General features: G+C 29.3%; 2 protein-coding genes across 2 annotated transcripts; both read left to right on the forward strand.

The window, feature by feature from the left end:
• The first annotated feature begins 1729 nt into the window (after window positions 1-1729).
• Window positions 1730-8386, forward strand: LOC111636171 (Fanconi anemia group I protein-like). The gene is made up of 6 exons (XM_023381365.1): window positions 1730-1855; window positions 1920-1961; window positions 3890-4013; window positions 6620-6708; window positions 6800-6929; window positions 8078-8386. The coding sequence occupies exons 1-6, from the start codon at window positions 1803-1805 to the stop codon at window positions 8384-8386; spliced, it is 747 nt and encodes a 248-aa protein (XP_023237133.1). The 5' UTR covers window positions 1730-1802.
• Window positions 8387-8468: 82 nt separating this feature from the next.
• Window positions 8469-25318, forward strand: LOC111636172 (Fanconi anemia group I protein-like). The gene is made up of 13 exons (XM_023381366.1): window positions 8469-9034; window positions 11131-11256; window positions 11321-11362; window positions 13291-13414; window positions 16020-16108; window positions 16200-16329; window positions 16415-16504; window positions 16720-16856; window positions 20098-20278; window positions 20373-20460; window positions 22669-22870; window positions 22963-23083; window positions 25289-25318. Exons 1-13 carry the CDS (start codon window positions 8469-8471, stop codon window positions 25316-25318), a joined length of 1926 nt encoding a protein of 641 aa, XP_023237134.1.
• Window positions 25319-25510: the final 192 nt, after the last annotated feature.

Below are 25510 nucleotides of genomic sequence, written 5' to 3' on the forward strand. Positions count from 1 at the left end.
ATCTGTTCATTTCTTTTGTATGTCCGACGATCAAAAGACCGCTTGGGATCGAGTCTGTTTATAATTTGAAAGGTAATCTTGTCAGTTGTATATACAAAAGGTAAATTGTTTACAAAATGAGTCTTTGTTTATTATCTGATAAATGTTTACTTTTTTTGTCAATTGTTCACGATTGTAGATGCCTTTGTGTAAAATCCAAGTAGGATGTACGTAAGCTAATAAATGTTCTCGTTAATCTTATCTCGCCATTTGGTTCGTTCATGGTTACAAGAAATCACCACATAGAGTCTCTCAAGTCTCCGTAGATATAACAAACAGAAATAAATTACACAAAATAAATTGTAGCTATGCGTCGATTCCGCGCGACACATCCGAACATGTAAGCTGGACAATAGTGTGGGGGGGAGTGAATAATCAAAGAGTTGCGTGGCGCTCAAACAAAAGATGAATCGACGAGATTTGAAAATCGCATAACTCTGGGGTAGCGTAAGTCGGGGTATGACTGTACTGTTGATTTTGATATATTTGCATTCTAAAATATGCCAGATTTTTTCTGATTTTTAGATCTGAATTTCTTGTATGCCAGGACAGACATTTACATTGTTGGTCTGGAAACACCAGATGAGTCATCTGGCTTCATGTATTCATACATTGCTGTATATCCATTTATTGCAGCCAAACAGGCACTTGATCCATAAGAGGAAGATGTGCTGAAGGTCCTCCAGATAGTACTCCTATTAGACTTCTATGTTCTAATTGAGAACTTTAACTTTCCTCTCCTAAAATCATAAAACTTTCTCTGTATTGATAGTTGGGTGCAGTATGATCATATGAGTACACAACACTATAAGTTGTCCAGACCATCCTGAGAAAATTGCTTTTCATCAATCTGAGGGTAATTAAAATTGATACCCTCAGAAAGATGGTGCCAGGAGAATTCCAGTCACTTCTGCTTGTCCTTGTGGCCACAGAAGCAGTTTCTTCAATATTTTGCAATAGTTAAAACTCCCATATTGCAGAACTGTGTTGATAATATGGCGGATACATTTTGATCCAGATTCCCAGAGGTGATGATTTCTAACAAGCTGATTTTGTATGATTGTCTATGTTAGTCATAACAAATGTCTCCTATACTGGGTTTTTTTAGAGAGGTTATCTTCCAAGTTTCTTTCTTGCCTGTTCTTGTTGATGGATTGTTTTTCTAGAAATGACTGACATTTCTTCTATTTTTCACAGGTTACAGTAATTCTCATATAAGATCTTCACTTAGCAGAGTTTCTCAAAATTCATTCTTTTATACAGAGTCCATGCCACATTTTCTTCCATAAATATGACACATTAGGCAAAACTTGATCAAGCTTCTACAGGAACATGACTTAAACTTCTGGTGACACTTCATATAAGAATCTTGCAGAATAATTAGAAATTTGGAGAAACTTTCCAAATATCCTGACTGCTTATTAGCTACACATCAGTCATTACTACTTTGGTAATATAGCTATATTTTATCAAATCTCACTTTTAAGTGATGTGCAATATTATGTCAACTTGAACATATTATTATTTTATTGAATTATTATTTTGGTAATATAGCTATATTTTATCAAATCTCACTTTTAAGTGATGTGCAATATTATGTCAACTTGAACATAGTATTATTTTATTGAATTATTAATTCAAAAAAATAGAATTTGATGTTTTATTGAATTTATTTTTTTCTTTTAAACAGATGGTTGGAGATTGTGCCTAAAGTTTTAACAACTTTAACTTCTCGAAATATTGTATCTCAAAATAATATAGATATGACTGGTACAGAATACAGATCTCATTTAATAAAATGCCTCTGTTTAAACAAGTAAATTTTAATTTCTTATTTAACATTAGTTTTCATTATTTAATCACAAAATAAATCTTTTTAGATGGGAACCAGAATGTGCAGTCCAAGTGGCTTCAACATTTAGGTAAGAATCCAGAATATTTTATCATTTTAGTTACTTAAAAAATTTATTTTTAAAAAATTATCCAATAAACCTACATAAAAAATATACTTACATAAAATGGTATTATATTCAGATAATAAGGAATCAGCTGCTAAGTTATGGTAATCAAAATATTTATTTTTTTAGAAACATTTTCACACTAATTTAGCTTAGCATCAACATTCCAAATAGCGCTTAGATACAATTAAAAAATAGAACATAAAGTTAATCAGTTTATCATTAATTTAATTCTATTTTCTGTTTCTTGATAAATTAATCTAATGTAATTTTTGAATGAATAATTGTTTTCATTTCTATATCTTAGGAATTGATTTATTAATATTTTTACAAAAACTATTTATGAATTTAAATAATTCATATTTAAGAATTATATGATTATTAATGTAAGAACGCCGATTGGGAGGGAGATTTTTATTCCCTACCGTCGGGAAGGTCTAAGGTCTTAGCGTATGTGAGTGGCGGTTTTATGAGGCAGCAAAAACAAGTGTTTTTCAGAGGCAAACAGTTTATTCTGGATGATAATGCTTACATAAATTCTCTCGTTGGAAAGGTCCTGTGTTGTAGGAAATTTCGACGTCGATTCTGGTCTTGCGTCGTCGGGGTTTCAGTGGCGATCTGGTCCAGCATCGTAGGAAATTTCAGTGACTATCTAGTCCAGCATCGTAGGGGCCCCTGGACAGTGTTGAGCAAAAAGTTCGAAGTCTCAAAAGTCGATGCACCAAAGATGAAAGGATGCATGAACAAAAACGGAGATACATGAACACAAAAGAAGTCTAGTGGAAGTTTTGTTGTCTTTGAAATTGGTGCTTTTATAAAGTTTTCAGGACAGGCTTTTTGCTAATTGGATAGACCTTACATCACCGTTTTATAATTGGTCTTTCACATGTCTCCAGGTGTAAATGGAGCTTCATAAAGTTTGCGAGAAAGGTCGGCTGGAGATGGTTTATCCAACACCATCCTTTCGACTCTGATCACATTTAATTGTTGACTATGACACCTATGCTCATTTTGATATTTCTCTAGTTTCATTTTACTTTCTAAACTGTGTCTTAACTTTAATATTTTGAATTTTCTTCTTTTATCTAAAATTTTGTTTTTTCCATTATTCTCTATGAGCGTCGACGTCAAAGTCTGGTGTCACCGATTTGACACTTATATAATTTGCTTTCTTGACGATTGAACTTAACAAACTTTTTTTTTATATCTTTCCCTTTTGGGGGGGGCTATTTCCGGGGCCTCACATTAAAAGTAAAATTATTGTTTCAAAATTGCAAATAACTGTTGCTAATAATTAATTGATAGCTTTTCTTAGTCTTCTTTGTTCTATTTTCTATTAATACACTTATTATTTTGAGATACTCAAAATGAATGACTAGAAATTTATCAAGAAATTGGGAAGTAGGTGAAAAATGAGTTGCAAGATTTTATCTAGACAGACAGGCTAAAAAATAGAGTAAGTTAATAAAAAATGTATAAAAATCTATGTAAATGGAGCAAGTTTTATTTTCCACAATGATTTAATAATTAATTGAAAGTCTTCTCAGTTTGCCATAAATTAAATAAATTCATGTTACACTGTTTAGAAGTACATACAATTTTTCATTTTTAACAAAGGGATATGTGGACAAGAAAAGGTTGACAACTGCTGGTCTAAGAAATCATCTGTAACTACATGGGCTAGGCAAAAATTTATATGAAACTTATTTTATGTGGTAGCTGCTGACATGAAACTTTCATGTAAAAAAAAAGACCATACTGTAGGAATTAAGTTTTTTTTTTTAGCTAAATGTTTTACAAAATTCTATAATCAAAAATAAGGTTTTATTATGATGTTTGCATAGAACTTTTATAATTTTATTACATATTTCAATAGATTTTATCTTTTATAGGGAAGTAGCTTTATCAAATGAGGAGTTGCAATGGCTAATTGAAAAATTACTGAAAGTATTACAGGAAGTTGAAATGCAAGAAATTCCTACTTTAGTATATCAGTTACTTTTGTTATCTAGTAAGGTAAAAAATATTTTAAAGCATTTGAAAATTTTTTAATAATGGCCTATTCTGATAAATTAAATATAGTAGAATATGCTTATTGTAATTAGGAATATTGTTATAAGTTATCTAATGTTATCAGAATTAACATGTTCCAAAACATATATAGGTATCCCCTGATTTATAATGGTCCAAATTAAGACACCTTGCAAAGCGAAAAAATGTCAAAAATCATTAAAAAAACATAAAGTTAAATTAAAAAGATACAAAAAAAAATTTTGCATATAATTCTACAAATATATTCACATCAATAGTGCATACTTTTCTCAGTAGATGTCAAACCACTGTTATGCCACTGTTAGACAAGTTCAATGAAATGGCCCGATGTAGCTATTACAATTCAAGGACTTTGATTCAAACTAAGTGTTAATTTTTTGTCACTTTTTAAACAGTTGTAGTATGTATTATTTATTAAAATGTATATTTATGTAAATAATTACTAAAAATATGTACAGCTTTAATTATCAAAATATTATAATTTATGCATGAAAATATTTTGAGTGCTGGAATGTAACTTTTCAAACACTTTATAATTTGTATTTCATTTATGACATTTTTCCAGAAAGCTAACTCTGTCATAAACTCTGCATGTAAATTAACATGCAATTATAGACTTTATTTATTGTAATAAGAAGGCTGGCACTAGGGTGCTTGGTGTCCTTATGCAAGAATTTATATGGCACTCTAGCATTATTGTTGTTATAATGTTTAGCATTAATTGGTTATTTGTAATTAAAATAGGGCCTGTAATTTAAATTAAAAAATTTAAGTGTATTTATTATTATCAGAATGAAACTTTCCATGCTTTCATATTAGTGAAATCTTGAAAAAGTTCTATGATATTTAATTTTTCACATGCATCATGTTCTATTGAAATCATTGCTAAATTACCAGTTTTTCTTGTGTTATTGTTGATCTTAAATAGTTTTAACCTGGAAAATGATCATTCTTCTTTAGCAACACATACAGAAATAGTAAAAGTTCATAAAGCTATTGTTAGATTTGAGAAGATTAAATTATTTGTATAAATGAATTGCCAAGTATCAAAAAGGATTTTTCAGTTGTTTTAATTCAAAAATAAACAAGTTTTTAAAGGCATTTATTTTGTCATACAGATCATTTTCGTTTGTCTTTGTTGTCTTCATCAGTTAAATTATTTCTAAGTCCTTTCAATTTTTAGGTCTGTTTAATGAATTCAAATTGTACAGAAATTCAAAATGACCGTTATGATGTGGCTTATAATTTTTATAAGCAATATTCTCAACTTCTCAAAAGACCTGTTTAAAATAAAAGGTAAAAAAAAATTTTCCTTTAGAACTCAATGACAGGGATGCCTCACACAAAAATACACAAAACACCATTCATATAACTCAGGATTTTATAAACAATATATCTTGCCTTTTCAAAAGAACTGCTTAGTGAAAATGAAAAATTTCTCATTTTACATCCAAGGTACTCATCATTGGCACCCTTGGCATCAAGTATAAGTAACCTCTATGCATTGTGTAGGCTGCTTAATGCATTCCACCAGTCTTGGTCAATGGGTAAATTGGTAAATAGCTATTTTTAAGCTGTGCTTTCATGATATCAGTGTGAACATGTGGCTGATAACATGCAATCATTATTAGTTATTAATTGTCAGTCTTAGCTATTGTTTTGAATCTTAAATGTTAATCATTTGTTCACTTTACAGTAGTTTCAATTGATGGCATTTGCTATTATAATTGTGCTGGATGAATTACTATATAATTAATAATAATAATTATACTTAAAAGTCTTCAAGTTATACACTTCTTAATTGCTTTAATGTCAGGGTTAATAAAACTAGTTTTCACCGTAAACTTTTCCATTAATTGTCATCTTACTTACTCCCCTTAATGTTGACATCAGTTATCATCAGTGTACGTGAGTCCCAAAATAATTACAATAAGCGGATTCTATCTTATTCAAAAAGAAATTATAAATATTGTAACTATATTTACAATTAATATCTTTAAATAAACAAATAAGGTAAATTTTAATAAATCAAGAAGTCCTATTTATTTATAACTATTTAGTTATAAAACCACAGACAAAAGATAGTATCTAAACCCAGGAGTCTATAATTAGAAGATGAATCTCTTATATTATACATGAGATAATAGTAATTTAATTTACTTAATTGTTGACTTAATGGAAAAATACAGTATTTATATAATCATTTAAAAAGAAAATAGATTAAGTAAATTGTTAGAATCTCTGTCAAGATTAAAGTCACTTTGATCAAAGGAAAAATTCTTTGCATGGATTTCACTTATCTGATATTTTATTAATTTATTGTTTAAAATAACCTAAAATTAAACTTTCATAATTTGAGAAGCCAATATTCCATGATAAAATTTTATTTGTATAATTAAATATTTATTTAAATAAACATAAGTAAATGCAGAAAAAAATTTAAAATATTTTAAAATGGAAGATTGAGATACAAAATTCTTAATTAAATATTGAATAGGTTATTAAAATTGAAAAATTAATTTTTAAATGATTTTCCTCAGTTTACATTGCTTATGAAAAGTTATTTTCAGGGATTTCGAAAACAGTTGTTGGAGAAAATATTATTTTATTTTAAAAATCAAGCTGATATTTTAAAGAAACAGAAGTTAAACAGAGATAGGTAACTGCAAGCATGATAAAATTATGAATGATTTGTCAAATCTTTTTCATTCTATTTTAATTTATTATTAATGTACGTTGTATCAAAATAGAAATAAGGAGAATGAGTCCATGCACAGCAATGACACAATTAAACATATTGAAGGAACTGTTATATTACATATCACATTTGCTGCCAAGCAGGATCAAGAAATTGGTAAAGAATTTGTGAAATTATTAAAGGTACTAAATAAATCTTTTATTTATATTTGTATTATAAATTTTAATTTATGAAAGTTATTGAAAATCATTTTTTTTATGTCTATNTGAACGATGTTTCCACTCTTTTGCCGTTGCCAATGACAATCTGCTATTTTTAGAATATATTATTAGTATATCTGAAGTACAGAGCTCCTGTTGGGATTCGGCTTGCTTCCTTGTTTATTACGTACATCATTAAGTGCACGGTATTTACATTTATTCAAGTGTTGTGCAAATCATGGCTTCTAAAAAAAAACAGAAAGGTGATTTCAATTGAAACAAAGCAAGAAATCATCAGGAGTGAAAGTGGGGTAAAACAGTGTAACCTTGTCAAAGAGTTTGGCAAGTAGTATCGAAAGAGAGTCTATCGATACTACGTGCATAAATTTTAAAGAGGAGATGCTTTTGTTGATGGCCTGGCAAGAGTTGATTCACAACACGATTTAGCCGCCCGTTATATCCGAGTAGGCAGACTCGGCACGCATGCACGTCGTATAAGTTTGAAAGAACGATTCGAACTGAAGATCGAACTTATTTTAACGACATTCGTTATTCGAATTTACGAGCTAAAACCGTAGGAACCTGATGAAGAGCCCAGAAGGGGTTCGAAAACGTTTGTTTTTCGTTATTTTTCATCGTTTATCGTACCACACCGTAAATTGGTTCAGTGTATGTGATTATTATTGAGGTGTGGTGAGTAGTTTGTTTTTAGAGTTTGGTCTCAGCAAGACCACCATCAACACCATTTTAAGCAAGAAAGATGCCATCAAGTCAGCCAAGGTTGCCAAGAAGTCTCCAAGATCTTCCATATGAAGTGTAGGTCTTCACTCCATGATGAAATGGAAAGGCTGTTAATGGTTTGGATCAATGACAGACAGGTGAGAGGTGATATTTCTACCAAGAAGTTATCTGTAAAAAAGCCAAACTCATCTATGATGAGTTGAAGAAAAACACTCCTGGAACAAGCAGCAGCAGTGTCAATGAAGAAGAAGTTTAAAGCCAGCAGGGGGTGGTTTCTTAGGTTCAAGAAAAGGTGTGGAATCCACAGCATCACCATGCATGGTGAGGATGGCAGTAATGACAAGGAAGAAGCAGAGAAGTTCTCTGTTGATTTTTAACAATTTCTCAAGAATGAAGGATACTGCCTGCAACAAGTTTTTAATGCTGACGAAACTGGTCTTTTCTGGAAGAAGATGCCCAACAGGACCTTCATTATCAAGGAGGAAAAGACTTTGCTTGGACACAAGCCCATGAAGGATAGGCTGACACTCCTTTTTGCAGCCAATGCCAGCGGAGACCTGAAGATCAAACCCCTGCTGATTTACCATTCTGAAAATCCCAGGGTTTTCAAGAAGAACCACATTGTCAAGTCCAACCTGTCTGTCCATTGGAAGTCTAACCAAAAAGCCTGGGTTACACAGGTTGTCTTCAAGGAATAGATCCTGGAAACCTTTGCTCCTGCTGTAAAGAAATACCTGCCGGACAAAGAGCTGCTGCTCAAAGCCCTGCTGATACTGGACAATGCCCCTGGTCACTCAAAAGATCTGGAGGACATTCTGGAAGAAAACTATCTTTTCATCAAGGTGCAGTATCTGCCAGCAAACACCACTGCCATCCTTCAGCCAATGGATCAGCAAGTCATTGCCAACTTCAAAAAAACTGAACACCAGAGCTCTCTTCATGAAGGTGTTTGAAGAATGTCAGCTTTGTGGAGACATGACCGTCCAAAAGTTCTGGGAAGAGAAGTTTGATGTTCTTGTGGCAATCAGACTCATCCAGAAGGCCTGGGGAGAAGTCATGCAGAAGACCCGCAATTCAGCCTGGAAGAGGCTTGTTCTTGAATGGACCCAAGAAGAACCAGCTGAAGATACAGAAGTGGTGCAGGAGATCATCTTGACAGCCCAAGAGTTGGATTGGAGGTGGAGGATGTGGAGGAGCTCATTGAAGAATACCAAGAAGAGCTCCAAGAACTTCTACCCCAGGAACATGATGAAACTCAAAGGGAAGCTTCATCTGATGATGAGGAGGAGCAATCCAATCAACCAATTTCAACTGCTTCCATCAAGGACTTCCTTGTCAAATGGGGAGTGTTTATCAACACTCACTATCCAAACACAGCTGAGGCCAACAGGATCAATGAGCTCTACAATGACACCCTTGCCCATCATTTCGGACATGTGTTGAAGAAGAGAGAGAAACAGACCACCTTGGACATGTTTTTCAAGAAGCCAGCTGCCAAAAAGAAAGGATGGAACAAGAGGAGTTGACCCTCCAAGCCCCGATAGCCTCTCCTGAATATGACTCCGATTAAAAAACAATAAAAAGAGACCTGCTGCAATGTGTAAAAAGTGTGTGTCTGTATGAATGTGTGAAGAAAGTGTTCCTCCACCTCCTCCTCACAACATCTCCTCACCTGGCATAATTGGTGACTGCTCTATTTTCATTTTTTGTATGGTACAGTACAGTTATTTTATGCTGCAGAATGAATTATATGTTTTAACATGTATTTCTATGGGAAAATGCATTTCGTATAATGGACTTTTCACTTAACGGATGTGCACCTGAAACGGATTAAGTATGCTATACGAGGCACCACTGTATACTGATTCCTTATACTATGCCAGGCCAAAGTTAAGACCTAACTATAGAAAACAAATGTTTTGTGTATGTATCTATGTTCAAAAATTTCCTGACTGTGTGACACGTTTTTAGTATGGCAGGTTTCTGCAGTGTGATATACAGTAGAGCGTCATTTATCCGAATCAATTGGGGACTGGGGTTGTTCGGATAACTTATTTTTCGGATAACCAATTATGTACGAAAAAATATATTAATTTATCCCGTGTTGAAATTTTTCTCCGTTGCGTGTCGCTTTGCGTTGAATTTTCGTCGATGTTAAGCCTAACGAAGACTATTGTATCGTTAAAAATTATTTTTTTATTTTGTACAAACAAAATAAATATATTGAAAAATATAATACTTCAGAAGTTAATTTAGTATCAAAAACGTAAAATATTTGAGTAGCCGAAGACATAGCCAAAGATTACAGCGCCACAGAACTGGCGAAAATTTAAATTTGTTGACTGAAATTCCTTCGGATAACCGACATTTCGGATAACTGACCTTCGGATAAACGATGCTCTACTGTATATACTTTTGTAAATTATATGTTTTGAGATATGTGTAGTGTGTTTGGTAGGATGCTGTGCAAGAAAGGATAATTGGCACAATAAGTACCTTAGCCATTCTCCACAGATGCTTTATTATTACTATTATTGTTATTATATATTGTGATTATAATAATTTTAAGAATTGAAAGTTTTAAATAAACTATAAATGCAATTTTTAATTTAATTTAATTCTGTTAATGCAAATTTCATATTTTAAATAACATAAATAAGAATTTAATCATTTTTCTTGATAAATGTAGACATTTTTGATATTGAAATATATGTAGTGAATGTGAGTTAAGAAAGATTCTGTACAACTTGAGAAAATTTGTTACTGTTGAAAATTAATATTATTTGTTATAATTATTTCAAAATTTTAATTCAATTTTTTTAAAAATTTTAAACTTTGTATGATTATTTTTTCAGGTGTTAGAATAATAATATATAATGTTTTTATTATGACCAAGACAAAACCTTTCTCACTTGTTTCTAGCCTTTTATACATGAGTATGAACATACGACATTCTAACAGACCACAGTGTACCTGAAGAAGACCTATTAAGAAGGCCGAAAACATTTGTACTTGTGTATAAAAGGCTAGAAACAAGTGAGAAAGGTTTTGTCTTGGTCATCTTAAAATAGTTCTAGCTCCAAATGCATAGAAATATTTTTATTAATGATTAATTTGATCAAGTTATTAAGTTAAGTGATTGCATTATTTTAAGATCAGTAACTTTCATTATTAGTTTATCATATAGAGACTGAAGTGGATAAGAGAATATATCAACATACAATAAAATGTACTATAAAGTATTATTGCAGTTGAGAATTGAACTGATATCCACATATGAATATAAGGAATATTATAATTTAAAATTAGATTTTAAAGATTTTTATAAGCAAAATATCTTATTTTGTGAATTTACAAATTTTTATGTATTATTTTATTGAATTATTAATTCAAAAAAATAGAATTTGATGTTTTATTGAATTTATTTTTTTCTTTTAAACAGATGGTTGGAGATTGTGCCTAAAGTTTTAACAACTTTAACTTCTCGAAATATTGTATCTCAAAATAATATAGATATGACTGGTACAGAATACAGATCTCATTTAATAAAATGCCTCTGTTTAAACAAGTAAATTTTAATTTCTTATTTAACATTAGTTTTCATTATTTAATCACAAAATAAATCTTTTTAGATGGGAACCAGAATGTGCAGTCCAAGTGGCTTCAACATTTAGGTAAGAATCCAGAATATTTTATCATTTTAGTTACTTAAAAAATTTATTTTTAAAAAATTATCCAATAAACCTACATAAAAAATATACTTACATAAAATGGTATTATATTCAGATAATAAGGAATCAGCTGCTAAGTTATGGTAATCAAAATATTTATTTTTTTAGAAACATTTTCACACTAATTTAGCTTAGCATCAACATTCCAAATAGCGCTTAGATACAATTAAAAAATAGAACATAAAGTTAATCAGTTTATCATTAATTTAATTCTATTTTCTGTTTCTTGATAAATTAATCTAATGTAATTTTTGAATGAATAATTGTTTTCATTTCTATATCTTAGGAATTGATTTATTAATATTTTTACAAAAACTATTTATGAATTTAAATAATTCATATTTAAGAATTATATGATTATTAATGTAAGAACGCCGATTGGGAGGGAGATTTTTATTCCCTACCGTCGGGAAGGTCTAAGGTCTTAGCGTATGTGAGTGGCGGTTTTATGAGGCAGCAAAAACAAGTGTTTTTCAGAGGCAAACAGTTTATTCTGGATGATAATGCTTACATAAATTCTCTCGTTGGAAAGGTCCTGTGTTGTAGGAAATTTCGACGTCGATTCTGGTCTTGCGTCGTCGGGGTTTCAGTGGCGATCTGGTCCAGCATCGTAGGAAATTTCAGTGACTATCTAGTCCAGCATCGTAGGGGCCCCTGGACAGTGTTGAGCAAAAAGTTCGAAGTCTCAAAAGTCGATGCACCAAAGATGAAAGGATGCATGAACATAAACGGAGATACATGAACACAAAAGAAGTCTAGTGGAAGTTTTGTTGTCTTTGAAATTGGTGCTTTTATAAAGTTTTCAGGACAGGGTTTTTGCTAATTGGATAGACCTTACATCACCGTTTTCTAATTGGTCTTTCACCTGTCTCCAGGTGTAAATGGAGCTTCATAAAGTTTGCGAGAAAGGTCGGCTGGAGATGGTTTATCCAACACCATCCTTTCGACTCTGATCACATTTAATTGTTGACTATGACACCTATGCTCATTTTGATATTTCTCTAGTTTCATTTTACTTTCTAAACTGTGTCTTAACTTTAATATTTTGAATTTTCTTCTTTTATCTAAAATTTTGTTTTTTCCATTATTCTCTATGAGCGTCGACGTCAAAGTCTGGTGTCACCGATTTGACACTTATATAATTTGCTTTCTTGACGATTGAACTTAACAAACTTTTTTTTTATATCTTTCCCTTTTGGGGGGGGCTATTTCCGGGGCCTCACATTAAAAGTAAAATTATTGTTTCAAAATTGCAAATAACTGTTGCTAATAATTAATTGATAGCTTTTCTTAGTCTTCTTTGTTCTATTTTCTATTAATACACTTATTATTTTGAGATACTCAAAATGAATGACTAGAAATTTATCAAGAAATTGGGAAGTAGGTGAAAAATGAGTTGCAAGATTTTATCTAGACAGACAGGCTAAAAAATAGAGTAAGTTAATAAAAAATGTATAAAAATCTATGTAAATGGAGCAAGTTTTATTTTCCACAATGATTTAATAATTAATTGAAAGTCTTCTCAGTTTGCCATAAATTAAATAAATTCATGTTACACTGTTTAGAAGTACATACAATTTTTCATTTTTAACAAAGGGATATGTGGACAAGAAAAGGTTGACAACTGCTGGTCTAAGAAATCATCTGTAACTACATGGGCTAGGCAAAAATTTATATGAAACTTATTTTATGTGGTAGCTGCTGACATGAAACTTTCATGTAAAAAAAAAGACCATACTGTAGGAATTAAGTTTTTTTTTTTAGCTAAATGTTTTACAAAATTCTATAATCAAAAATAAGGTTTTATTATGATGTTTGCATAGAACTTTTATAATTTTATTACATATTTCAATAGATTTTATCTTTTATAGGGAAGTAGCTTTATCAAATGAGGAGTTGCAATGGCTAATTGAAAAATTACTGAAAGTATTACAGGAAGTTGAAATGCAAGAAATTCCTACTTTAGTATATCAGTTACTTTTGTTATCTAGTAAGGTAAAAAATATTTTAAAGCATTTGAAAATTTTTTAATAATGGCCTATTCTGATAAATTAAATATAGTAGAATATGCTTATTGTAATTAGGAATATTGTTATAAGTTATCTAATGTTATCAGAATTAACATGTTCCAAAACATATATAGGTATCCCCTGATTTATAATGGTCCAAATTAAGACACCTTGCAAAGCGAAAAAATGTCAAAAATCATTAAAAAAACATAAAGTTAAATTAAAAAGATACAAAAAAAAATTTTGCATATAATTCTACAAATATATTCACATCAATAGTGCATACTTTTCTCAGTAGATGTCAAACCACTGTTATGCCACTGTTAGACAAGTTCAATGAAATGGCCCGATGTAGCTATTACAATTCAAGGACTTTGATTCAAACTAAGTGTTAATTTTTTGTCACTTTTTAAACAGTTGTAGTATGTATTATTTATTAAAATGTATATTTATGTAAATAATTACTAAAAATATGTACAGCTTTAATTATCAAAATATTATAATTTATGCATGAAAATATTTTGAGTGCTGGAATGTAACTTTTCAAACACTTTATAATTTGTATTTCATTTATGACATTTTTCCAGAAAGCTAACTCTGTCATAAACTCTGCATGTAAATTAACATGCAATTATAGACTTTATTTATTGTAATAAGAAGGCTGGCACTAGGGTGCTTGGTGTCCTTATGCAAGAATTTATATGGCACTCTAGCATTATTGTTGTTATAATGTTTAGCATTAATTGGTTATTTGTAATTAAAATAGGGCCTGTAATTTAAATTAAAAAATTTAAGTGTATTTATTATTATCAGAATGAAACTTTCCATGCTTTCATATTAGTGAAATCTTGAAAAAGTTCTATGATATTTAATTTTTCACATGCATCATGTTCTATTGAAATCATTGCTAAATTACCAGTTTTTCTTGTGTTATTGTTGATCTTAAATAGTTTTAACCTGGAAAATGATCATTCTTCTTTAGCAACACATACAGAAATAGTAAAAGTTCATAAAGCTATTGTTAGATTTGAGAAGATTAAATTATTTGTATAAATGAATTGCCAAGTATCAAAAAGGATTTTTCAGTTGTTTTAATTCAAAAATAAACAAGTTTTTAAAGGCATTTATTTTGTCATACAGATCATTTTCGTTTGTCTTTGTTGTCTTCATCAGTTAAATTATTTCTAAGTCCTTTCAATTTTTAGGTCTGTTTAATGAATTCAAATTGTACAGAAATTCAAAATGACCGTTATGATGTGGCTTATAATTTTTATAAGCAATATTCTCAACTTCTCAAAAGACCTGTTTAAAATAAAAGGTAAAAAAAATTTTCCTTTAGAATTCAATGACAGGGATGCCTCACACAAAAATACACAAAACACCATTCATATAACTCAGGATTTTATAAACAATATATCTTGCCTTTTCAAAAGAACTGCTTAGTGAAAATGAAAAATTTCTCATTTTACATCCAAGGTACTCATCATTGGCACCCTTGGCATCAAGTATAAGTAACCTCTATGCATTGTGTAGGCTGCTTAATGCATTCCACCAGTCTTGGTCAATGGGTAAATTGGTAAATAGCTATTTTTAAGCTGTGCTTTCATGATATCAGTGTGAACATGTGGCTGATAACATGCAATCATTATTAGTTATTAATTGTCAGTCTTAGCTATTGTTTTGAATCTTAAATGTTAATCATTTGTTCACTTTACAGTAGTTTCAATTGATGGCATTTGCTATTATAATTGTGCTGGATGAATTACTATATAATTAATAATAATAATTATACTTAAAAGTCTTCAAGTTATACACTTCTTAATTGCTTTAATGTCAGGGTTAATAAAACTAGTTTTCACCGTAAACTTTTCCATTAATTGTCATCTTACTTACTCCCCTTAATGTTGACATCAGTTATCATCAGTGTACGTGAGTCCCAAAATAATTACAATAAGCGGATTCTATCTTATTCAAAAAGAAATTATAAATATTGTAACTATATTTACAATTAATATCTTTAAATAAACAAATAAGGTAAATTTTAATAAATCAAGAAGTCCTATTTATTTATAACTATTTAGTTATAAAACCACAGACAAAAGATAGTATCTAAACCCAGGAGTCTATAATTAGAAGATGAATCTCTTATATTATACATGAGATAATAGTAATTTAATTTACTTAATTGTTGACTTAATGGAAAAATACAGTATTTATATAATCATTTAAAAAGAAAATAGATTAAGTAAATTGTTAGAATCTCTGTCAAGATTAAAGTCACTTTGATCAAAGGAAAAATTCTTTGCATGGATTTCACTTATCTGATATTTTATTAATTTATTGTTTAAAATAACCTAAAATTAAACTTTCATAATTTGAGAAGCCAATATTCCATGATAAAATTTTATTTGTATAATTAAATATTTATTTAAATAAACATAAGTAAATGCAGAAAAAAATTTAAAATATTTTAAAATGGAAGATTGAGATACAAAATTCTTAATTAAATATTGAATAGGTTATTAAAATTGAAAAATTAATTTTTAAATGATTTTCCTCAGTTTACATTGCTTATGAAAAGTTATTTTCAGGGATTTCGAAAACAGTTGTTGGAGAAAATATTATTTTATTTTAAAAATCAAGCTGATATTTTAAAGAAACAGAAGTTAAACAGAGATAGGTAACTGCAAGCATGATAAAATTATGAATGATTTGTCAAATCTTTTTCATTCTATTTTAATTTATTATTAATGTACGTTGTATCAAAATAGAAATAAGGAGAATGAGTCCATGCACAGCAATGACACAATTAAACATATTGAAGGAACTGTTATATTACATATCACATTTGCTGCCAAGCAGGATCAAGAAATTGGTAAAGAATTTGTGAAATTATTAAAGGTACTAAATAAATCTTTTATTTATATTTGTATTATAAATTTTAATTTATGAAAGTTATTGAAAATCATTTTTTTTATGTCTATAGAATAGTCAACATCAACCAGAACATTTGCTTTCTTCATTTTGCATTGCACTTGCTCTTTCAATTGCAAAAATGCAACGTTTTGAAGAACAAGTAAGATTATTTGTTATAATAAGTCTAAATAATTATAAATTTTTTAAACAAACTAATTTTAAATTTTAAAATTTACAAATTATTTTTATTTGATAAAAAATAGTTTTTTAAAAATAAGAAATATATTGTAAAAGATGGATCTCTTTTCAAATATTCTGAATAATAATTTTTAAAAATTGGTGAAATTATTAATTTAGTCTTTTTATGACTTGTAGATAATAGATGTCTTGAAACATATTATAATTTATTACTTTCAAGAAAATGAAAAGAAAACTCATTCATATTGGATGAGAGAAATGTTATCAGCAAATTATAATTTGTCAGCTCTAATTTTAGAAACAATTAAAACCAGGTATGCATTTATATTTGTATGGATCTGCCAGAAAATATATTGTTTTTCTTTCATATGATTAATTTTCATTCTTTAATTTTATTTTCAGTAATCTTTCCAGAAAATATATTTCAAATTTATTAAGAAATTTTGCTATGTTAATACACTATTGAGGATTCAAACTGGCTCTTTTATATATATATATGTTAATATCCATTCCATTCTGGTCTTTGCCTTTTCAGTATCAAGACGATGGCCAACAGTCTTCATTATCTGACAGAGACATTCCAAGTCTTCGGCCATGTCTTTGAGACTTTGCCTCTTCTTTTTAAGCAGGAGCTGGTGTACACACTGATGGAGTATGGTCTCCTGTAACAAGCCCTGCTTACCCAATTCACCAATAAATTTGATNGATGGCCAACAGTCTTCATTATCTGACAGAGACATTCCAAGTCTTCGGCCATGTCTTTGAGACTTTGCCTCTTCTTTTTAAGCAGGAGCTGGTGTACACACTGATGGAGTATGGTCTCCTGTAACAAGCCCTGCTTACCCAATTCACCAATAAATTTGATATTTCCCAACATTTTGTGCTTGGCAACAGCACGTTGCTCTTCCTCTTCTGCAGAAAGAAGGTTCTTATCAAAAGCTTCACTAGTCTTTCTTCTATTTTCAAATTTGTCTTGACACTTAGCTAAGAGAAGACGACGGAATGTATTACTGCTGTTGTTATTGTTGCTGCTATGACTACTTGAACTATTTGAAGGAAAGTCAAAATTTGGGGCTTCTTTACATAATTTATGGCATAACTGCGCACACATAGAACTGTACTTCGGTTCATCTAAAGCTTTGTCAAAGATCAGAAGTATTACACCTTTCAATATCTGAGTGGAGTCAAGTCCAATGCTGAGTAACTCCTCGCTCAGCTTGTGGAACTTCTCTGGTGTAAGCTTATTGAGGATGCCTCTGACTTTTCTGAAAACGAGATCATTTTTTTCTTCAGGGGTAATTGCATCTTGTTTTATGCTGCTTGGAGGTACCCATCTGCGAATGGTGGAGCCTACGCTAGTGGTTATTGGACAAGGAGGTTCGTCCCTTCCTCCTGAGCATCGAGAAGCACCCCCCAGTCCTCTCTGCCCATCCGTTGTTACGTTTAATATGACTAACACCACTAGCAAAATTGAGTCAAATGTTTTATGGCCAAGCTGATGGGTAGCTCCTACTATTAGAGGCAAAATATATGAATGAAGTTCAATTTTCACTCCAAAGCAGTCACTTTGTCCAAAATTACTATATATGTTAATATGCTCATTGACAAAAAGTTACACATCCACATAGAATTGTGTAATTACTGCAGTTAGATGTGTTAATATAGTTGTGGTCTGATTGCATGCCAGGTAATGTCATCAGAATACCTTAAAATTGATACCTCAGTAGCCTACAAAAAGGCTTCTAGAGGCTCAGTGTGTTCAGAATTTTTAGTGTCCCACTAAAAATTCTGTATCTGTTGCTTGAAGGTTTTCAAACACCAGACATGTCTGTATAATGATGCAGCCAAAGATATTATACACAACTGATGAGATTTGAGAAAGATTGCATCATTGAGCTGAGGAAAGCAGGTGGTGGTCATTTTGCTGAATTACTCTCTATTTTGTCCATTCTGGCTTGACTGAGAAGGTACTGGAGACAGTGGATATATACATGCAGGCTTATATACATGGTGAGCAAGCTCTGGACAGTCCAGACAGATGATCAGGAGAGATGATGATCCATTATGAAACATATATCAACAACTGCAACAGCATCTTTGTCCATCATCCAGAGACAGGTAGAAATCTCATGCCTGTCAATGGTACGAGTCTTTCCTTGTACCATTGGCAGGCAAATTTGCATACATGGTGACCACTGTGTGTCCTGCTCTTAGCACCCCAATATTAGCTTCATTTGCAGAGAAGCATGGATTGCTACAGAAATGAATTCTGGTTTGAAAATGAATGACTACCAATGATTTCAATCTTGCCATTACTATTTAGCAACATACTAGCCCCACTGCTAGTATGCTTGTTGTGGGAAGCCATCTCATATAATAATTGGTTACATCTAGTACTGTTATGAATAACACTAATGGCACAGTGGTATATTTTGTGTTGCCTTTTATGACAGGGCCACAAACAGCCACTTTCCAGCAAGATAATGCTTAGTTGCAAATAACTAGGGTTTCCCAAAAATGTCTGTCAACTTCTTTGGCCTGCATGATCTCTAGGTTTGTTACCTGTTATGAGACCAAATGGGATGCTAGCTTCAGCCATGTGTGAGTGTGAAGGATCTGGATTGGAAGTTGCAATATCTGCATGGAAATTGTCACAGGATACAATACCTGCATGACTCCATGCCTGACTGTATTGCTATATGTATCCACATTGTACAGGCAAGAAAATGCTATAAGATACTAAAAGATTTCTTTAAATTGTACCATTGTTCCACAGGAAATTGTTGCTTTGCTATGATATTATAATCCTTATCATCATTGTCATTATGTTCATACTAATAAAATTCCATTCAATTCTAAAATCACCTTTTTGATGCATAACTTTTTTGTCAATGAGACTTTCTATCTATAAGCTTTCTAAAGTGAAGAATCATTTGACACTGTTTTGATCAGATCAAAACACTAAAATTATTAGATTTTATATAATTTTTAATAATATCTGGTTATATGTAATTTTACAATGCAAAAAATTATAAAATTTTTATTTATTTACTTAATTTTAGTGAGAACTTTGTTTTAATTTTTTTTTTACCAGTTTTTCGATATTTGGGGAATTTTAGATGTTTTAATTCGATTAATTACAATTCAGACTCATTAATTACAATTGGAAGGCTACACACATTGCAACACATTGCAAGCTTGTAAAGATGAGAATACTATGTATGACTAATTTTAAAATTTATTGCTTGTAGCATTATGACTTTTGTTTAATGACTTATTGTAAATTTTCATAATGTAAATACTTCTAAAGATCTTGATAGTATGAGAAAAAGTCAGTGTGTCACAATATAAAATATAAATTCAGTTATTTAGTAAATTATATTCAATTTAAATTAAATTATAAATTATAAAATGTATTTTAAACTTTCTGAAAAATAAAATTTTGAAACTTTTTATAGCTTTAACCTTTCTGTTTATTATTGTTGATTTGAAGTATAGTTATAGAAAAATTAATACATTACAATTAGATATATTGTACTATTAATTACATTTCAGTAAATTTGGTTGGGATTATGTCACGCAAAGTTTAGTTAAACTTGGATTTACACTTATGGATTCATTTGGTCCAAAAGGAACATTTGGTAAAATACCCGATATAGGTGTATTTCATACTGCATATACTCCAAATGAAAATGCATGTTCTTTAGGAGCTGAGATATTGCAAGAAACATTTAAGGTTTGAAATATTTTTTTAATATACAAAATTATATATATACTTTTTATTTAATTTAATGTGAAAGTAAATTAAAATATATTAATGTGTTATCTAGATTCATGAAACTGTTAGAGAAGAAATTCTTCAGCAAATTTTAAATCGTGTAATAACCAAAACTTCAAGACCAGTTTTTCATTATATTGGTAAATTTTTATTCACTTTAAAATTTACTTTTTCATTTCTGTTTTATAATGTATGCAATATTTATTCATTACATTTCTTGCCTTTTGACTTCAGTTTAATTTACATAGTATTTAATTTATGAAAAACTTAATATGTAGTCTAAATTAATCTAGAAAATGACTACATTATTGCTTAGAGTTTTTTGTGTAATTTATAGTTAATATATTTTTACATTTTTTTCTATTTATAGTCATATCAACTGCTTTTAGTTTATATCTGCTTGCTCATTTTTCTGCAGTGTATTCTATTTGAACAGTTGTAGATGTTCCTCTGATAACTCAACTGGAGTACTTGTTATTTTTAGTTTTTTTGCAGCTTTTATAATTTTCTTTACTAAAAAACTATATTTTTAATTTAATTTTATCTATAGCTTGGGTTCCCAACTTGTGTTCCGTGGAACCCTAGAGTTTTACCAATAAGAATTTCGGGTGCCACAATAAAATTCGTTGAGTCTAGTGATGTATGAATATGCCAATGCAGATTTGGGACATGAGGTGTAATTGTTCTAGTCTCAGATCGAGTCCTTGTATGACGATACAAGGACTCAATCTGAGACTATACACATGCTAAAGTTATTTATAATTTTATAAATGGTGGGGACCAATTTATTGGTGACAGAACAAACCAAAATCATGATATAATGTTTGACAAGATAATGGAAACCATAAAAACAGTAAAATATATGTTGTCACTATTGCACACAAATAACATAAATTTAAAAATAAATTTGATTTACAATTTGAAAATTTCAAAACAACTTTTAAATGGTTTTTAAATGGTTTTTAAAAATATTGTTTTAATTTTCAATTGATTCGATTTCAATTTTAATTAATTAATTTTGATTATATTTAATTGTAGTTTTACTTTTGGTTTCAGTTTTGGTGCAAAGTGACTACCTAGTATGCTTTAATTCATTTATATCTGCAGGGTTCCTACAGTTTTTATTAAGGTGAAAAGGGTTCTGTGATAAAAATAAATTGGGAACCTCTGATATAGATTATGCTAGTTATCAAAAATGCAAAATGCCTTGATCCAAAACAAATATAAATTTATCTCTGTAAGTAGCATAAATAAATATGAATCTACTTATATATGGGTTGTGTATCATAGATTTTGATAGCAATTTGTATTATAATAGTGTTTTAATTAGGGATTTATCAAAGTAAGAGGGATTTATCAAAGTAATAGGTTGTGATTCAGTTATAAAACAGCAATGTTAATAATGAGATATAATAATGCAGTTATCAATGCAGTGAAAAACAACTCTCACTGGTTTCAGATGTGTTTGGTCTTTTTGTGAGAACAAGATAAAGGTATTTATTTTTATGAGAACAAGATAAAGTTATTTATTTTTATGATAAGAACATTCTTGGTAGTATTAATAAATGAACATTTAATAAAAAGATTTTAGAAAATTTTTAAGGATAGATTTACTTTCTAGTTTATGAAGTTTTTTAGAGAGGATTTTGTCAATGTTTTGGTGCAATTAGGATATGTTCAATATCAACAGTTATGGCACTCTGGTATAGCTACACATTAAAAGATACAATACTGGAAAGTTGATTAAAGAGAAGTTAGGCTGAGAATGATTGAATAAAATATTTGTAAAGAATTATTTTGTTTAAACTTTTAATTTTAAAAATATTGACATTCACTTTAAAATTTATTACTAGAATTTTGATTTTTAGGCAGTTTTAACCATGGAAAGAGATAGGTGAATAGGCTGTTAATATCCTAATTTCAGACAGTAAAATTGCCAAAATAGGTACCTGCAATATGAATTTTTATTCATGTTGACATTCTCAGTACTGTACATAACAATAAGTTGTTTCATATGTTCAGCTATTTTATTGACACCTTTTTTTTATTTAACATGTTTTTATAAACTAAAAATGACCATTCAACATCATATGACATGACTGGAGCAAATTTAAGATTTGAGATAAGTTCAATGGGCACAGAAATTATATTTATTCATAGTTAATTTTTTACATTTATGCATAATTCAATTTTGTTGAATTTATTATTTGACTGAAAAGTACTAAATCATCATAATATAATTTTTATTAAGATATATATATATATATTTAGGCTAAATTTTATAACAAATTTGTATAAATAAAATCAAATTCATATTAAAAATTTATATATATTTTTTATTGCATTAGATGTTATAGCTAAAACCATAAAGGCAGCCCCTCAACAACTATTAGATATTTTAAGAAAATTTCGGGAGATTTTAGATTATGTACCATTCCTTCCTTATCCTTCAGCAATTACATTTTTAAGAGCATTAACTCCATTATTAAAAATCAGTTCTCCTTTGAAAGATGCTCTGATGGTTGTTTTGCGAAAAGCATTGTTTCATAGGTAAGTATTTTTATTGTTTTTAATAATTGACATATTTTTGAATAATTAAATTACAAAATTATTTGTTATTATAAAATAATTGTCTTTTCTAGAGAAATAGATGCTCGTAAAGTTGCTATAAGTGGTTTTTTAATAGTTTTAAGGAATTTCAAATTACTTGAAGGATCGGGAATTCAAAACTCCTACAGTCAATCTTCTATATCTCTTAGTCAAGTATATTTGTTTACACATTTTTAAATATCAGTTTAATTTATTTAACATTAAAAAATCTTTATATAAATGACTAATTTAAAATGAAATAATTTTTAATTAAAAATATTAAATTTTAAATATGTGTAACTTCACTTTTATATTGTATTTATAAATAATCTTGAAATTATATAAATATTTATATATATTAATGCAAATTAGATAAATATATTTTTTAATAATTAAAAAATAAAAAGTATACACTTACTAACTGAAACTTTGAACTGTTTAATATTCATGATTGTTCAGATTAGTTCAATTGTATATAAAGAAATGGAAATCAGGAATTATTACAGAAAAATACACACACTCATATATATATGCATGTGTGTGCATGTGTGTGTGTTTTAATGTATATATTAATATTAAAATTTAAAAAGTTCACAGATTAAAAAAATTTGTAATTTCTTTTGTTTTTGGTTAAAGAATTTATCAGCAAAAGCTTTTACATGAAGTTTCTGTAATGTCAGGATCTGGTGAGCAAGTCTTTTTTTTTCAGAAGTTTACTGATTGCATGTGTTAAACTGGCTAATGCATTTCCATGTTTCAATTTCTTGATGCAGTTCTTTATAGTTTTCATTTTTGTCAATATTGGTAAAATTTAATAGATTCCAAATTTATTAAATTTGAATCTTTTCCCTTTTTTCCCTCCATCTATCTAATGAATGGATTTTCATTTTTATCTGCTTTCTTTAAAAATAAAATCTCACAAAAAATAACAAATTTAATTAATGACTTTTTAAAGGAGTTTCCATTATTCTATTTAATGCATGGAACTACACTTAAAATCATCCAAACATCCAAACTTTATTGAAAATATTTTAATATATATATTATATTACTGTATATGTACTATATATATGTGGACAAAATTGATTTGAATTAGCACAGGTTCAAATTAGCGAGTGTCTTGTATTTTGAAATTGTCCATTTTTTTTCTATCAGCAAAGCACAGTGTACTGATATTGTAATAATTTAAGAAAGCATTATTTCAGTTGTGAGACTATTTATTATTTAAGTAGGAAATTTTGTATTTTGATTTTCTTGTAATATTATTTAATACTTATCCTGTCTCAAATTAACAGATTTAATACAATAAACATTTACTAAGTCTTTCATCTTTCGATATATGTTTAAATAAATTCATTATTTAGATTTTTGAAAGAAAGAAAGAGGGGTTTGAATTCTGTAGGATCAGAGCAAAATTTGATGATCTAAAAGTGAGTAGATTTTGATTCACTTTGTGAGAGAATTTTGGAGTACTTCACTTCAAGGAAGAGAACTATTTTGAATTATAAGAAATTCACTCAAATGTTGGTTCAATGAATATTAACTCAATAGCTCTGCAATGACTTCTTTCAATATTCTACTTTCTCAATTCTTAACATTTTTCAAACTTACTTTCTTTGTTAAGATGAACAATATTTTTAATAATGGACAATTCATTTTCTCATAAAATAAGACTTTCTACAACCAATAATTGGTGCAAAATACAACTAAGCAATAAAAAACAAATGCTTTCATAACCCGTTCTGGATTCTTCTTTGGGTTTTCTTAATTTTCATTTCTCATTGTTTTAGTTTGAAATTTGAAATGTTGAAACTTTACACAGTGTATCCTACCTAAGCTTTTATTTTTTTCTGAAGATGCACTTTTTATCAATTTCTCAATACTATCTTTTCATATATATTATTCTACATATCTTTGTTTTAAAGTCTGATTACTGATTAATCTTTGATCAACCAGCGTGTAAGTTGTCTTGTATTATATAATCTCTCACTGGTTTCAGATGTGTTTGGTCTTTTTGTGAGAACAAGATAAAGGTATTTATTTTTATGATAAGAACATTCTTGGTAGTATTAATAAATGAACATTTAATAAAAAGATTTTAGAAAATTTTTAAGGATAGATTTACTTTCTAGTTTATGAAGTTTTTTAGAGAGGATTTTGTCAATGTTTTGGTGCAATTAGGATATGTTCAATATCAACAGTTATGGCACTCTGGTATAGCTACACATTAAAAGATACAATACTGGAAAGTTGATTAAAGAGAAGTTAGGCTGAGAATGATTGAATAAAATATTTGTAAAGAATTATTTTGTTTAAACTTTTAATTTTAAAAATATTGACATTCACTTTAAAATTTATTACTAGAATTTTGATTTTTAGGCAGTTTTAACCATGGAAAGAGATAGGTGAATAGGCTGTTAATATCCTAATTTCAGACAGTAAAATTGCCAAAATAGGTACCTGCAATATGAATTTTTATTCATGTTGACATTCTCAGTACTGTACATAACAATAAGTTGTTTCATATGTTCAGCTATTTTATTGACACCTTTTTTTTATTTAACATGTTTTTATAAACTAAAAATGACCATTCAACATCAT

This window comes from Centruroides sculpturatus, unplaced genomic scaffold (assembly GCF_000671375.1).
Source record: "Centruroides sculpturatus isolate CEXI.00-Female unplaced genomic scaffold, Cexi_2.0 scaffold208, whole genome shotgun sequence".
Taxonomy (NCBI): domain Eukaryota; kingdom Metazoa; phylum Arthropoda; class Arachnida; order Scorpiones; family Buthidae; genus Centruroides; species Centruroides sculpturatus.

Excerpts from the sequence above, each read along its gene's own strand:
- LOC111636171 (XM_023381365.1), top strand. The coding sequence starts at position 1,803 with ATGACTGGTACAGAATACAGATCTCATTTAATAAAATGCCTCTGTTTA. Across the intron at positions 1,962-3,889 it reads CAAGTGGCTTCAACATTTAG|GGAAGTAGCTTTATCAAATG; the intron begins GTAAGAATCCAG and ends TATCTTTTATAG. Across the intron at positions 6,709-6,799 it reads CAGAAGTTAAACAGAGATAG|AAATAAGGAGAATGAGTCCA; the intron begins GTAACTGCAAGC and ends GTATCAAAATAG.
- LOC111636172 (XM_023381366.1), top strand. The coding sequence starts at position 8,469 with ATGCCCCTGGTCACTCAAAAGATCTGGAGGACATTCTGGAAGAAAACT. Across the intron at positions 16,505-16,719 it reads TGCAACGTTTTGAAGAACAA|ATAATAGATGTCTTGAAACA; the intron begins GTAAGATTATTT and ends TATGACTTGTAG. Across the intron at positions 16,857-20,097 it reads TTAGAAACAATTAAAACCAG|TAAATTTGGTTGGGATTATG; the intron begins GTATGCATTTAT and ends ATTACATTTCAG.